This window comes from Myotis yumanensis, unplaced genomic scaffold (genome assembly GCF_028538775.1).
Source record: "Myotis yumanensis isolate MYYU_CA2020_CCGP unplaced genomic scaffold, mMyoYum1.0.hap1 SCAF_13, whole genome shotgun sequence".
Lineage (NCBI taxonomy): Eukaryota > Metazoa > Chordata > Mammalia > Chiroptera > Vespertilionidae > Myotis > Myotis yumanensis.
In genome coordinates, this window is record NW_027223764.1 from 8,317,974 (window position 1) to 8,333,998 (window position 16,025).

Genomic DNA, 16,025 nt, shown 5'->3' on the forward strand with positions numbered 1-16,025 from the left:
TTGGATATTAACCCCTGCCAGATACATCATTTGCAAATAATTTCTCCCCTGCATTTGGTTACCTTTTCTTTTTGTTGATGGTTTTCTTTGCTGTGCAGAAGCTTTTTAGTTTGCTGTAATCCTACTTGCTTATTTGTTATTCTGTTGCTTGTGTTATATCCAAAAAAATCATTGTGAAGACCCATGAGAGGAGCTTTTATCCAGGCCAATTTTTTAAAACCTGTGTATTATGTGGGCTACATTCAGGAGAAATACATTTTCTGGACCTTATTTGTTGCATTTTACTAGTTTTGTTATAATTTTATTTGAAATCTCTAAACAAAAAACTGTAAGTTCTTATTCTTCACTGTTCTATAACCATAAAAGCAATGCACACAAATTAAGTATGCACACAAAACTTTGAAAACGATTAAATGCAAGTTAATTACATTAGCTTAATATAAGGGATGATATTGTTTGCTGAAGCTAGATTGGTGCTTATGCTCAGTAGGTGGTACCCTGTTTCAGCATGAATTCTTCTGGGTTGGCAGGCTTATCTAACTGGGCACCATGCGACGACTTAATTCATCTGCCATTTTTCTCCATTTAAATGCACATGAACTGCTTATTCATGTCACTGGCTACATCATTTAAGTATTAACTTCACCTCTGTGCTTCTATTCTTTTCTTTCTATAGAGTGTACACAGTATAAGTTGCATGCAGCAAATTGTGTACCAACATCCAGCCATATAGGCCTAATCTAGATTATGTATAGTTTGGTTATATTAATTTATTTTAGGTTATAATAAAAATGCATAATTTAGAAATCTAGCAAACTGTAGACCTTGAAGAATATATACTCAGCTGGTGTGGCTCAGTGGATGAGCGTTGACTTATGAACCAGGAGGTCACGGTTCAAGTCCTGGTCAGGGCACATGCCCAGGTTGCAGGCTTGGTCCCCAGTGGGGGGCGTGCAGGAAGCAGCCGATCAATGATTCTCTCATCATTGATTTTTCTACCTGTCCTTCCCTCCCCCATCCTCTCTGAAATTAATAAAAACATATTCTTAAAAAAAAAAGAATAGAAATCACTGTTGCCCATGGGTCCAACAGCACAGCATGAGAAGTCTCAAAAGAGGACACGGCTAGAAGTGACACCAAGGCCTGGAGGTCCTAGTGATCTTGTCAGGGCACCTGGTGAACATTTCAGTCCTCAAGCCCTAAGGACCTGAGTGTGAAAACGGAGGATCCAGGGAAAGACTGGTTCGGGAAGGTCACGATGGAGAACGTGCACCAGGTGTGCTTGTTAAACCATCAAGGGACGCCCACGCCGCTGCTGGCTTCCTGCTCGGCTCGGCTCACCTGGAGGGGCTGAATGTCCTGCTTATTGGCTCCCACATTCAGTGGTCGGCATCGGATGTCACGGGCAGAGACAGGAACCTGGAGCGTAGTAAAGTACTGCCTGTGGTGCCAGGGTACACTTCTGTTTTCAGGTTTTTGCATTTCGGGTTTTCTTAAAGCAAGTCACATTGTCAGTGTTGGGCTTGCTGTGTGTGTCCTTTACTTATTCCCTTACTTAGACCCTTTTTTCATTGTAGTGAGAACATTTAACGTGAGATATTCTCTCTTCACAGGTTTTTAAGTGTACAGTATCAGATGGTTAAGTATAGGAACGATGTCATGCAGCCGATCCTCAGGTCTTGCATAACTGAGATTTTATACCTTTTCCATAGTAAGTCCCCATTTCCCCTCCCCCCACCCCAGCCTCTGGCAACTACCGTTCTATCTGCTGCTTCTGTGAGCTTCCATGGTTCAGATACCTCATGCACGTGGAATCACACTGTGCTTGTTCTTCTGTGGCTGGTTTATTTCACTTAGCATAATGTCCTCAAGGCTCGCTTCTGGTATCGCGTATAGCAGGATTTCCTTCTTTTTTTAAGGCTGCTTAGAATTCCACGTGCTCTTCAGATGTACACTAGGTGCAGGGCTCCATCGTAGCCCCACCCACCCTCCTGGACTCTTTCTCCTCTGTTGCCAATTCTCTTGTCATTTCCCAAATGCCTTCGTGGTCCCTGTTGACTGGATCATAAAGGGAATGAAAGAAGGTTCCAGAATTCAAAGAAGGGCTGAGGCCTGAGCAGGAACTAGCTAGCGGGGAGGTGGTGGTCAAATCCGACAACTGTGTGGTGCTTTGCTGCCCCCCTGCTGTTTCCTGGGGGCTGCTATTACACCCTAGTTACGATTTTCCGTGGACCACCTTATAATTAGGCACTGTAACGTTTCCCACCACGTCCTCTCCCCCTGGAAACCCCTGTATCATGGTGCCTGAGCTTAATTTCCCTTGTCCACTCATCTTTTTTAAAAATATATATTTTTATTGATTTCAGAGAGGAAGGGAGAGGGGGAGATAGAAACCTCAGTGATGAGAGAGAATCTTTGATTGGCTGCCTCTGGCACCCCCTACTGGGGATCGAGCCTGCAACCCGGGCATGTGCCCTGACTGGGACTTGAACGGTGACCTCCTGGTTCACAGGTAAATGCTCAACCACCGAGCCACACCAGCTGGGCTGTCCACTCATCTTCGAACTTTACCCATTGGGCTTGGCCCTGTCAGCCCACCAGCCATCACCCTGGTGGGCCCTGCCTCCACCAGGCTCTCTCTGCGGCCACACGGCGGGCAACTGAGCAGAGGGCTTGGGAAGAAGGCAGCATTCATTTTGTGAGACTCCAAAGGCTTGTGGTTTGTAAGCCCGTTGAAATCCCATCCAACATACCAGCCAGGTTTTCCTAATCTGCAGCCTCAGTGCTCGAGGAGCCCGCTCGAGGAGTTCTGTAGGTGGTAATTGAGGTTTGTACGTTTTTAGGTAATTTATTCTGGTTTTCTTCCCATGGCCTGTGAGCTAGAACTTAAATACAGCTTCTCTGCACTGGTGTTTCTTCCTGTTTAGAGAGCCTAGCATAATATTTTGTCTTCTGGGCTCAAATAACCACGTAATTACTCGGTAATCATATAGTAATTAGCATGTACTATATGCATTTATTACATAATTATGTTCCTGGGGGATTGCACGGCAATTATACTTAGATTCAGCATATCATTTTATATACTGTGTAATGAACAAGTGTATAATTTGTTGCTTTTCCCTTTTATTCTGATTTCGGTTTACCAACCAGGAGTTGGAAACTTCTCCTCCTCTTGCCTTGTTTACTGTAACTGGGCAGGTGCACCAGCCCCTCCGGCCTCTCTCAATGCCTCCTGATTACACGGCGAAGAGAGTGCTGGGAGCTGGCGGTCCGCAGTGGGCTCCCAGTGTCCGCACGCTTCATATTTGCTCCTGGTCCCGAACTCTTTAAGTTGTTAGCTTCCCAACACAGAGCCGACCAGAGAGCTCCACGCACCGCCAGGTAAACGCAAGGTCTCCATGAAACCCAGGAGGGGCTTTAATGAAAGCGGAGCAGCCAGGCTCCCCGCACGGTGCTCACGCCCGCCTTTCTCTCCCTTCGCAGTGGAGCACATCCCCAAAGGGAACAACTGCCTGGACGCCGCCAAGGCCTGCAACCTGGACGACACCTGCAAGAAGTACAGGTCCGCCTACATCACCCCGTGCACCACCAGCATGTCCAACGAGGTCTGCAACCGGCGCAAGTGCCACAAGGCCCTGAGGCAGTTCTTCGACAAGGTGCCGGCCAAGCACAGCTACGGGATGCTCTTCTGCTCCTGCAGGGACATCGCCTGCACCGAGCGGCGGCGGCAGACCATCGTGCCCGTGTGCTCCTACGAGGAGAGGGAGAAGCCCAACTGTTTGAACCTGCAGGACTCCTGCAAGACAAATTACATCTGCAGGTAGGCGCGGGGCGGCCGGCCGGGAGATGAATGAGGTGGCAGGGAGGACCGCTGCGGCTGTGGCCGAGCTCGAGGGAGGGGAGGGCAGGGCAGGCATTGGAGAGATTGGCCAGAAACTGACCCCTGTGTCTGACACATGGTCCTTCAAAAGCCGGTCAGGTGATTGCTGTGCTGGGAAGGTTCCCAGTTTACCCTGGAGAGCTTCGGGAATGAGGTAGATACCACTGTGCTTAGCAAACAGGGAGGGGCACCTGAGCCAGGTGAGCCTGAAGGCACACGCCCACTCCACAGCCCAGGAGTCCCCAGGGGTTGAGTAAGTCAGGGGAGGGGTGGGTTGGAGATACGGAGGCTCATGGCCATCGAGGTCAGAACACTAGGGAGACCAGAGAGAGGGTTTGAGCTGTGTCTGAGCCCTGAAGAGAGTTCCAGGATCCCTGAGTCTGTTCAGGGCCATCTGTTATCGATGTGGGCCGAAGGAGCAGGCCCCTTCCTGCTCGGCCATGCTCCCAGGTCCTGCCTCCATCAGACATGTGCTAAGCTGGGCCCTGGTGTTGAAAACCATCGCTTCCTTTGTCCTTTGGGCCACTTACTGTTTTGATGTTTGAAGGAGTGCCTGAAGATGGTCTCTGTTTCTGTGTTTTTGTTGTTGCTTTGTTTTGTAAGCAATAGAGAATAGGTAGAGGGAGAGAGAAGGTCTCTCCTCACGCTACTCTCACCCGCCCCCAGTGGTCACTATCAGCAACGTGATGTGTGTCCTTCAGAGTTTAGGACTGAGTTCCGCTGCGATGGAGCAAGTAGGTTTTGGAAGCAGAGACTTGCCTTTGCAGCCTCAGGCGATGCTGGTGCCACACTTGGGTGTGAAGGCCGGTGCAGGGCTGGAGGTTCAGAGGGGGCATCCCATTGGCAACACCTGGGCTCTGTCCCCAGCGCAGAGCCAGGAGCCCTCCAACGCCGCCTCTGACAAAATCGCATGCACCCAGCAGACACTCACAGTGGACAGGTGCGTGAGGGTGTGTGATGTGCCTGGTTTCTTACCGATGCCCCAGTTCTAAAGAGCAGGGAAGAGAAGACTGATACTTTGAGGATGCTGGTGAACTGAGTTTCTGGTTAATTATTTCATTTTGGTAGAATGGGACCACCACCACCCCCCCCCACCCCCCCGTCTTTCCTTAAACTCGCTGTAAGAGGGACCAAAGCAAAAGAGAAGCAGAACCGTCTCATGCTGAAGATTTTCAGAGAGTCATGTCCCTCTTCTTTTATTATTATTTTTTAAATTGGAAGCAGGTGACCTGCTATATGAGGAAGAGCTCAGGTGAACACGTGGGTCTTGGGGGAGGAGTCAGGTGTTTCTACAAGAGCAGCTTCCCCAAGGGCTCTTCCTCCCTTCCACGCCCCGTTCCATTGAGTCCCTCTTAGTTGCCAGCTGGGGTCTGGATGTCTACGCTGGAAGGGTCCTGAGGAAGAGGCAGGGCCCCCCACAGCTCTGACCTGGGAAGCCAGTCAACCAGGGAGCCACAGAACCCCCCCGAGGGAGATGGACGTGGTGAGGAGCAGGACACGGGGGAGGGGTGGGGGGTGGAACAGGCAGGAGCTTGCTCAGGTGTAGGATGTCATGGAGCAGAGAGTCCAGGAGACTCCTCTTCTGGAGACCTTGGGTCTGAAACCCAAGTTCCTGGGCCAAGTTCAGTCTATGAACAGAAGGGCTCCCTCTTCTAGGAGCAGGACTGGGTTTCCAGGGCCTCCCTTGACTTGGAGCCAGACAACTCTCTCTGCCCCTACAGTTGTTACCCTGTTCCCTGGTGGCTCCAAGCAGCTGTGTAGGTAGCAGTGGGTGCGCCTTTCGCCCAAGGGGCAATGCTGGGAAGCGGTGGAGGGGAGGGGGGAGCCTTTTCATCTTGCACACGAGGTCTGGGGGAGGTCCCCGACGTCCCCTGCACGGGCTGGTAGCCCACCCTGAGGGGTGCATTGTCAGTACCTGGCCTGCTCCTCCAAAAACAGACTCCTCAGCGGGTTGGTGTGAATTCGTCAAATCGGATTGCTTTCCCGCTAAGCTGTAGTGAGATAGAGCTGGGAGCTTGGGAACTTGGGGTGTTTTGGGGAGTTGGTAAGAGGAACCTGCAGATAATGGGGTAATTTGGGTGCTGTTTTGGGGGTTCAGACTGACCTGGTGGGAAGGTTCCAGGGACCGTGTGTGTGGAGAGACAGCCCTGATAGGATGGTGGCCGCGGCTGATGGGGCAGAAATGAACAAGGGGCAGCCCTCGCCTGATAACCGCCTGGCTGGCCGCCCCAACTCGGGGACGTGACAGTGGTCACCCTGCAGAGGGCGAAGGTCAGTGGGACTAGAAGGTCGGCTGGGGGCTGTCTTTGTGCTGCTGCCTCATCTCTGGCTGGAGGAGGATCCGGATCCTGGACTATCCGGGGGCCCTACCAGGTGAAATTGGCCTCGGTGTGATTGATGGGTTTCATACCCTATCTTGAGTCTTCCCCGCGAAGGGGAATCCGGGACTTCCCCCGGTGTTACCTGTTGTCATTTAGCCCATGATTGCTTTCCAGAGTCGGGACTTCAGACTCCTGATTACCCCCTCCCTGTTGGTTGTGGTCGATGTAATTTCAGCTGCTAGGTAGCCTTGCAGTGTTTGCTGCGATCAGATTTTATTAATTTTGTCTTTAATTTTATCCTTTTTCCCATCCCCCCCTCAATCCATCTCGGTGAGATCCCTGCCAGCACCAGCTGGTCCCCCTGGAGCTGGGCTTCCCTGGGGTTTTACCTTCAGGCGCCCTGACCCAGCCCCATCCAGAGGGAGGGGGTGCGGCTGGAGGGATGATTTCAGGGTTAACTTGCATCGCCCCAAAGCTGAAAGGATGGCAGGAGGGAACATCACTTCCTAAAAACCACATTCTTCGAAAGCTCACACTTGCAAATGCTCCATTTCCATCTCCCCGCGCGAGTGACTATCAGAGAGCTGCTCAGGCTCATTAAAACTTGCCGCACTTCATGTTTCCCAGCCCTCAGCTCACAGGCGTGCTTCCCCGAGGGTCTGACCGTGCCTGTCTCTCTCCTGCCTGGTGCCTTCAAACGGAGGAGATTCAACTTTAGCTTTTCCTTTTGACTCGTGCTGCTTTCTTCGCTCCCTTTTAGGGAAGCTGACAGGTTCCTTTCCTCTGGCGGTGTTTGGGGAGCGGGAGAGCGTGATGGGCAGGGCCTCAGAGCTTGTCTGGAGAAAAGCAGGCGCGGAGGTATTATTAGAAGGGGGTGATGGAATTTAAAAGCCTCCCATTCCTCCCCTGAAGCACAGTGTCTCCCTTGCCGCTGTTCTTCTGGTTGCTTTCTTAGTGCCTGCAGAGATGTCAGGGCTGAGTGTGGCCATAAAGGAAGCATAAACCTTTATTCCTGTTATGTGTTGCTACCTATACATAATTTAAACCTATGCCTTACCTGTTTTTCCCCGAACTCGGATATCCAATATAAGCGCAGCCCTTGAGCGCTGGCTTGGGGTGCTGCAAATATGTTCATATCTCTTTTATTTTTCTAATGAATCACTCAGATGTCTCAGCTATTTTTTAACTTAATCCTTATACAAGGATATGTTTTATGATTTTTAGAGAGGGAGGAAGGGAGGGAGAGAGAAACATTGATGTGAAAGAGAAACATCCATTAGTTGCCTCTGGTATTCAACCCAAATGGGGATCGAACTTACAACCCAGGTATGTGCCCTGACCGGGAATCGAATCCATGGTACATGGTATGACACTCCAACCAGCTGAGCCACTGGGCCAGCGCTCTGCTATTTTTTATTGCCAAGATGTCTAGCGTCTTCCTCTTGAGCATGTCCCTTCCAGTTTTCAGGTGAGAATTACAATGTTATATTCCAAAACCCGTGAACGGTGCGGTGTCAGTGTTGGAAGCAGCCAGGAGGATGCTTGGTGGGTCAGTGGCTGAACCCTTCTTGGCCCTTCTCTGCACTTGCAGCAGAGTTGCTGCATCCTTGGGCTCCAGAGTAACAATTCTTAGTCCATACTCAGCTGTAGCCCCCATTTCTCAAAGCATGACCTTTGCCCTGGGGGCTGGGGGCTAAGGGCTAAGGGGGTTCCAGCCAGAAGCAGCCTTCCAACTTGCACACATTGTATTCCCAGGTGCTCTCTTTCCTGGCAGTGCATCGAGGTGGAACTGAATAGTGTATTTGTTTGCTGGCCAGCCCTTTCTTCCGTCCTTCCTAACTTCCTTCCTTCCTTCCTTCCTTCCCTCCATTCTTCCTTCCTATTGTAAGAACACTTAACTTGAGATCTACCCTCTTAGCAGATTTTTAAGTGCACAAGGCATTATTGTTGTCTGTAGGCAGGACATTGTACAGTTAATCTCTAGAACTTACCTCTCATAACGGAAACTTTATCCCCATTGATCAGCAACTCCCCACTTCCCCTCCCCTTAGCCCCGGGCACCCACAATTCTCTTCTCCGTGGCCATGCATTTGACCATTTTAGATGCCTCATGCAAGTGGAATCGTGCAGCACTGCTCCTTCTGTGACTGGCCCAGTTCACTTAGCATAGTCTTCAGGTTCATCCACGGGGTTGCATAGAGCAAGATGTCCTTCTGTTTCAAGGCGACAGCACTGCTTGGTCAAGGATATCTCATTTCCTCTGGAAAGATTCTGATGATGTTGAACCTCAAAAGGGAAGGGACCAGAGCCCGTGTGCCCTCTGAGCCCAAGGCTTTCCTGGCCCTGCTGGTACCCGGCCTCCGTGTCCCCATAGTTTCCAGGAGAGGTGGCTTCCATCAGGTCACCAAGTATATGGTTCTACTTTTCCCCAGGGACTGAGGGCCCTATCCTTATATCCCAGACATCTGAGGGTCTTGTTTTCTTTAGTTTTAGCAGAACCAAGAAGGCTCCAAAAGCATTTGAAATGTTCTGAATTCTGCCCTATCCGGCCCCACATTTTCCACACTAAGGCCAGGAAATGTGTTGTTGTTAGATGTTAACCAGGACAATTGGGGAAACATGTCACCAAGCCACGCAGTGCATTTCTGCTCCAGGCACTCACTTGGTCGGTCTGACAGAGTTAGGGCAGCTTTAAAGGGTGAGGAATGTGTTTTATTTGCCTGGGACCAGCCCCTTTCTCGCACAGTAAACTGTGGATCTTGGTGATCAAGGTCACCCTCCATCTCCTGGCTAAATCCCCGAGCTGAGAGCTGGATTCTCCCAACACTATATCAGGGCTGGTCTCGACATTCAGCAAGCGCAGGGGAGAGTGTCTCCGAGGATAATTAATGCCTAAAACTAGATGGGTAGATTAATTTGGCATTTAATTTTATTTTACCCTGATTCATTCACAAATGGAAATCGGCAATTAGACAATGCAAACCTTTGAACCGTGGAAGGAAAGTTTCGGGAGGATGAGAAAACACAAGTCAGACATTTTCCAGTTCATTTGAGCAGTTTTCCTTTCACGTGACTACATGGGTGTCTTTAGCAATGTGTTTAGAGAGCCGGGCGGCTCGATTTTAACGCCTTTCACCTGCGTGAGGTGCCTGCCACCCAGCCTCTGCTCTGGGAGTCCCCGGACCCCTGCAGGCGGCCTCTGCGTGGGTTGCAGAGGGTTTATCGGGGTCCCAGGAGGAGAGCAAGGATGGCCTCTGACCTCTGCTGCCACCCCTTCTTCCTTGGCCCCGGCAGGCAGGCGGAGGAGCATGCTTCTTGTCGCCTCTTCCTGCCTCCAGCCCCAGCCCCGCCCGGGGGTGAGATGGGACCTGAGGCCTCGTAGCAGCAGCTGAGCCGTGGAGGAGGGAGCTCGCCACCTCCCCACTGGCAGGGTAACCTGACGTGAATCAGGCGGGAGCCTGCTTCAACCTGCTCCGGCTTGTGGCCTCCCAGCTCCCTCCTTATCTCTTCGTTGGCAGAGGCCAGTGTAAAGCTGTTTGTCTGTTCCTGCTGGAGCCTGTCGCTTACCAAACGCTTATCTACATTTACTCCGGATTCCCCTCTCTCCAGCCGCCCCTTCGCTGCACCTGCCCGAGCTCAGAGTCTCTGCCTCCTCCTCCTCGCTCCTTCCTTCACCTGCCCACATCCTCAGCAAAGGCACCTTTGCCACTGCTGGCCTTGAGACAGAAAGACTCAGACTCCCTCCCCTCTTAAAAAAAGTTTTTATTGTTGAGAGTAATAGAGATGTCCCTCTTTTTTCCCCCCATTTCCCCCCTCCATCCCAGGCCTTCAGCACACTATTGTCTGTGTCCGTAGATTATGCATATATGTATATAAGGAATTTGGTTAATCCCCCCCGCCGCCCCACCCCAGCCCCTTCCCTCTGAGATTTGTCAGTCTGTCTTTACACTGGGACGTTCTGTGGAAAGATGGGGTCCTGGCACCAGAGCTGTGTTACTGTCCTTCAGTATGAAAGTGGGTGGAAAGGAGCGGTTTGGATCCACCCAGAAAGCCCAAACAGAGCGCCCCATGTTTTTGGGGGGTCGGAGGTGTCGTAGTGGAGGGTCAGGAGCCAGACTCAGATCCAGATTCAGAGACTGAGAAACAGGGAAAGTCATGTCGAAGGCAGGTGCTCAGTGTTGTGGGGGGAAAGGGGGTGGGGGGATGCAGTGATGGGGGACCTCAACAAAGCCAACAGGGAACAGAATCTTAGGATTAAAGGGTGGAGGGCATCACTAAAGGGCATCAGTGTCAGTCACTTACAGGGCAGGCAGAGGAGACCTCTGAGTGACACAGGACTTATCACACAGGAAATTCATCTATCCCTTCATCCCTGCATACACTCCTTCATCCCTCCATCCCTTCATCCATCCACCCATCTCTCCATTCTTCTATCCCTCCATCCCTCCATCCCTTCATCCATCCATCCATCCATCCCTCCATCTCTCTATTCCTCCATCCATCCCTCCATCTCTCCATCCCTGCATCCATCTATCCATCATCAATCCATCCATCATTCATCCCCCATCGATCCATCCATCAGCTGGCCCGCGGTTCTTATGCCAGGAATAAGGACCTGCTTCTCACCTACAGTGCAGAGAGGCAGGCGGGCACACACCATCATGACAACCTGGAGTGGCCCTGAGGTCAGGAAGGTACAAAGCTCTTGGGGAGAACAGCCAGCTCAGCCTGGCGGCCAGCAAGGCTTCCTGCAGAAGCTGCCATCTGAGCTGGGCTGGAAGGATGGGCGACAGGGGCGGGCGCCGCTGTGGCAGGAGCAGGACGCAGGCCCAGGGCTGTGGGTGTGAGGAATGCGCATGCGTGGGAGGTAAACAACACCCAGGCGCTGGGTTTTGACCATGAGCAGCACCGGCTCTGCAGCTCACAACTGTCATCTTGCATCAGCCCAGCCGCCCAGCACAGGGAAAACCGGCGGAGTGAGGAGCCCAGCGGTGTCCGGCTCCCACGTGGAGCATTTGGGAATCAGCCTGGTCTTGCTGACTCTGAAACCCGGGTTCTGTCACCATTTCCAAACGATTGCCGTTCGTGACAAGAATACAATGTTCTTACATGGCCCAGGCTTTCCGCCTTTAGTTCTAGGCAGGCAGGATGAGGGTCCTGGCCAGGCTCGGAATCGACCCCCTCCTGGCTCAGCAGCCAGACAGCCTCGGCTGGGAGGCAGTTTCCATGGGGTTAGGACTTAATGTCCATCGGAACCTCTTGGCCTCCTTTAAAAGGAAGAACTGCTCAGATAATACATGCTCACGAGGCTCCTACTTTACCTAATTTCCTTTGAGCACTCTTTCCTTGTTACAGAGTGGTTTCTCTGTGACAGCTTAGTAATTGCAATAGTCTTTTCTACAAATAGGAAAAGGTCCTCCCGGTGGTTTTTTTATTATTATTACGAACGCAGTCACATTTATTGAGCACAGTCTGTTTGACTCCAAGGGCCCTTTTCCCAGGAGCACCGCCCCCCCCCCCCCCACGCCCCCCTGCTTATTACCTGGTTGGACTCCGGGATTCCCTGCTGAACCATCATTAGAATTCAGAGTCCTCAGGCCTCAGCTACCCCAAGGCGGCCGATGTGAGGGGCCTGGCTGTGGATCCCACGGGAGATGGATTCTTTGCTGTCACAGAGTGACAACCAACTCAGAATAATCCATGGTTGTGTCACCCGATTGGGGTCATCAGGTGTTTGCCTTCCTACCTCTCCTTGCCCAGTGGCCAGTTCATTACTCACAGGAAAGCCTCTGTTTTGTGGATTTTGCGTTGAGTGCGGTGCCGGTCAAAGGTTGGGGGGAAGAGGGGAGACCTGTACTCATTCCCAGAAGTGGGGGTAGGTTGGGGGAGGGGGACCTGAAGGGGTCTCTGGGACCCTAGACTCAGACCCCTGGTGTAAGACTATGGGCCGCTGATGGATCCCCTCCCCCGCTTTTTCCTCTGCACAGGGGACCCCTCTGCTCTGCCCAGTGCCTGTCTCATGTACTTGGACCCATGAAGTGCACAGGCAGGGAGACCTAGCTTCCCCGTCAAGCCTAGACCTAAACTTTTAGATTTTAGGATCTCTCTCTTTTTTTAAAAATTTCAAAGGTAGGGGCTGCTTCTGTTTCATACTGCTCAAATGTTTTATCCACTGAGCAAGGAATGGGTCAAAGAATGGGGAGAAGGGAGACCCCAGTATTCCTAGGAGGCTGCCTCCTCATCCAGACAACAGCCTGTGGGGGTCCAGGGGCACCCCACTCCGGCCAGCACCCACAGCCTGCCACCCTCAGGGCCTGGGTGGTTGTCATGTCTAATTAATGCTCAGGTCTCACCCAAGCTCGGAGTTCAGCTCTACCCAGGGAGACCCCAGGCCCCTCCCAGGCCGTACCCCAAGTTAGTTATCCTGCAGTCACGTCAATGTTTCCATTTCCAACTCAGTGAATGGGAAACGCGCTGTCATTTTCCAAAGCAATTAATTACGCAGAAAATGTGGCCTCCAAGAAAAGCAGGGATTTAAAAGAAGCACCCATGTGAGAAGCACCGCCCCGAGCTGGAGCTGGGATTTTGTTTTTCCTTCCCTGATTGCCGTCAATGTGTTTGTGAGTAAGGCGGACCTGGTTGGCACCTTGGTTTGGCTGTTCTAGAACGGGGGCAGCTCGAGGCCTCCGTTTCACGTCCATAAATGGAGGTAATGACTGCATCGTCACGGGGCAGCTGCGAGGGCTAAATGCAAACGCATCAGCACCGGGCCCGCCACCTCACACAGGACACAGTCTGTCCGCTTTCTCCCTCACCCTTCCCACAGGCTTTATCTTAGGGGACAGGAAAACTTAAGATTCCAAGCGTAGCATTTCGCCCCCAGTGCCAGGCAGAGACCGTCAGTGTAGGCTTTGTGGGCGGAGGGGGCAGGCTCTTACCGCTTCACACTTGTGGGCACCCACGGCTTCAAGCAGCGTGTGGAAATGTCACCCTGCGGGGTGAGGCCAGCTGCTCAGCCTCACACTTCAGCATTTGTAGAGTCTGTAGCATTAGGGACAACGGGGGGACGGAGGCGCGTGCAGACCAAGTCCAGAGGTGCTTGGAGCGTGTGTCACCTCAAGACCATTCTGTGCAGAATAGACGGCCATTGACACACCACACCCAGGAAGGCGTGAAGGGGCTGCCCATGGGACGCTGGGCCTGGAGTCCACGATTCACTATTGTCTAAACTGAGTAGGCAGTGGGGGGACCGCTGGCAGCCTCAGGGGCATGGGCCTTGTCGGTGACCCCGAGTAACCATGAAGAGAGGCGTCTGGGAGGTGCTGTGTCTGAGTCAGTGATGTGAGCTCCCCAGCAAAGGGCAGCCACTGACTCAGGCACCTTCCTCCCCGCCGGGTGGTTCTGTGCTGTGACTCACGCGAGCCACAGCCGGGGGCAGCGTGGCCGGTTGTACAGGACTCAGGGGCCCCAAATCCGCTGAGCCAGGGGCAACGTGGCAGGGACGTGGGGATGACGGCGATGGTGACGAGGAGGAGGATGGGGAAAGCAACATTTGTGTTTGACATTTACTGTCTGCCAGGCACTGTGCTGCGCACTTCCCAGCAGCCCTGGGAGTGGGGGCGGTCACGTCGCTCCCCATTTCACCGATGACGAGGTGCGACCCTGAACAGCGTCTGCAGGCCTCCGAGTGATGCCGCTGGAACGCAAACCCAGAGGTGTCTGCAGAGCCCGGGTTCCGGCCACGGGGCTGCCTACTTCCGGTACAAAGTGTGTGTATCTTGCTGGTCCCTCACTTTTTGGGAGAAAATAACTTTAAAAAGACTTAAATGGCTCCGTTTACTTGATGCAGTTAAGAATTAAACTGGTCGGCTTTAGCATTGCTGTCGCATCTGCAATCAACTTACGTGATGTTCTGGTAAAAATAACTAACTAAGCAAACAGACCCTAAGATCACCAGCTTGGGTGGCGTGGCTGCGGGGACAGCTCCTTATGAACATGGCTTCGGTGGACCATGTGGACCATATAAGACAGCCCCACTGCCCTGCAGAAAAATCGGGGGTCGTGTAGTTTTTGTAGCTGGGAGCTTTAGGGTAAAGTGTAGGACAGCGAGGCACCAGGTGAGGGGGTGGGAAGGTGCTGTTGAGAAGATGTGGAGTGTGAGAAGGGATTCCAAAGCAGGGCTATGGATTTTCTGAAAAGGGGAGGACTATCACCTGGCACTGGGATGAGTGAGGTATTCTGTGGATGTATCACCCCCCAGTTCCCGGTCTCCCGAGCGAGAGCCCATCTAGGAAGGAAGGTATGAGGGACCGGCTGTTTGCTGAGCTCCAAGTCTCTGTTGACCTTAGAACAACTTGGCTGGAAGAGAAGCGACCGGGCGTATATTTACTGTTGAGCATACTTTTCCTTAGGGCGTCTGCAACCCTATTAAAGATGAATAGGGGATGTTCTTTTCATATGTTTCTGCTTAAAGTCTGTTTGTGCAAATGGAGGCTGCTAGCCGGTTGGACATCCACTGCCTTCCCTCCCCCCCCCCCCCCCCAAACACACAGAAACTCGGCCCCTTTAATGTCCCAAAGGTAAATTAACATTCCGATGAGTTTGGAGCTTGGGGCCACACCTACCTCAGAGGTATTAGTGTGTATCCTTTGGGGATGGGGGTAAGGGGAGGGAGTTTTTCCAAATGACTCAAGTGAAGAGTATAACTTTAATTGTTCGTCCTCTGGGAACTCCCTGAGGAGCAACGTTTGACTGAAGGAGGCCAGGCAGCATTTGGGGTAATTTCTAGAATGTACCTGTGTTTCCCTAAAGTAATTAGACTTCGTTTTCTCTGGCTATAAACGTCATGATGCGAACGGTTGCCTTTTCCCCGCCCTCATTCCTTGGCTCAGGGCCCCTCCCTCCATCTTCAAAATCAGCAAAGGCCAGTCCAGCCTTTCTCACATCCCAGGGCTCTGCCTTCCTCATCTCCCTCGCACTTTTAAGGGCCCTTGTGGTCACAGTGGGCCCACCTGAGTAATCCAGCATAATCTCTCCACCTCACGGCTCACCACCACCATCTTACCTGCGGAGGCCTCTTTGTCATGAGAGAGTTAGGTTCCAGGGATTCCAGTGGAGACCTGGTCAGGCGCCATTATTCTGTTTACCCCCAGTCCTGTTTCTCCCGACATGTCTTGGTCTACATTTTGGTATGCCGTGAATCGTGGAACTCGTCATTTCCCCTGGCTTCCCAGAGGCTGTTAGAAGGCACAGAACCAAACGCATAGCTTTCCTGTAGCTGGGGGTATGTGTGCGTTATCTTTCTGTGGCCACGGATTCCAATCCCGTTGATTTTTTTATGTTGATTCTGTTGCATCAAAGCTACGCCGGAGTGCACCTCACACTTCTTTCTGAAGTAAGAGAGGGTCAGGGCATCAGTAATTCAATGGAGCCATGCTGGCTGCCCTTACCAGCCCAGGGTTCCTGAGCCGGCGACTCAGAGCGTCTTAGGCTCCAGGAGGAATGTGGGCAGCTCCTGTCACTCACTCCTGAAGGTGGAGGTGCCTGCAGGATTCCCCACGAAATAAACCCACACCGTGTCGGGCTGGCTCTCCCGGTGAAAGACAGATTGAACATCTAGATTTCTATTTCTCCTGGTGGCTCAAAGTCACACAACCGATCGCCCAAGTTGCCCTGCAGAAATAGAAACGCCGAATGGGATAAGATGTCCTCTTCAGGAGTTCCAGCGTATTTGTCCTCGGCTGCTATCCCATCAGAAAGCTAGTGGAGGGTTTCAGCATCCAGAAACCTCCCATGTCTTTTCTCCCTCCATTTCTTCCCTT

General features: G+C 52.2%; 1 protein-coding gene across 2 annotated transcripts in view; it reads left to right on the top strand.

Moving 5' to 3' along the window:
• GFRA1 (GDNF family receptor alpha 1) overlaps positions 1–16,025 on the top strand; it is a 185,935-nt gene that overhangs the window by 125,790 nt on the left and 44,120 nt on the right. For both annotated transcript variants that reach the window (XM_070432201.1, XM_070432202.1), the window contains one exon: positions 3,487–3,823. In XM_070432201.1, coding sequence (XP_070288302.1) covers positions 3,487–3,823 — 337 coding nt within the window. The remainder of the gene's footprint in view (positions 1–3,486; positions 3,824–16,025) is intronic.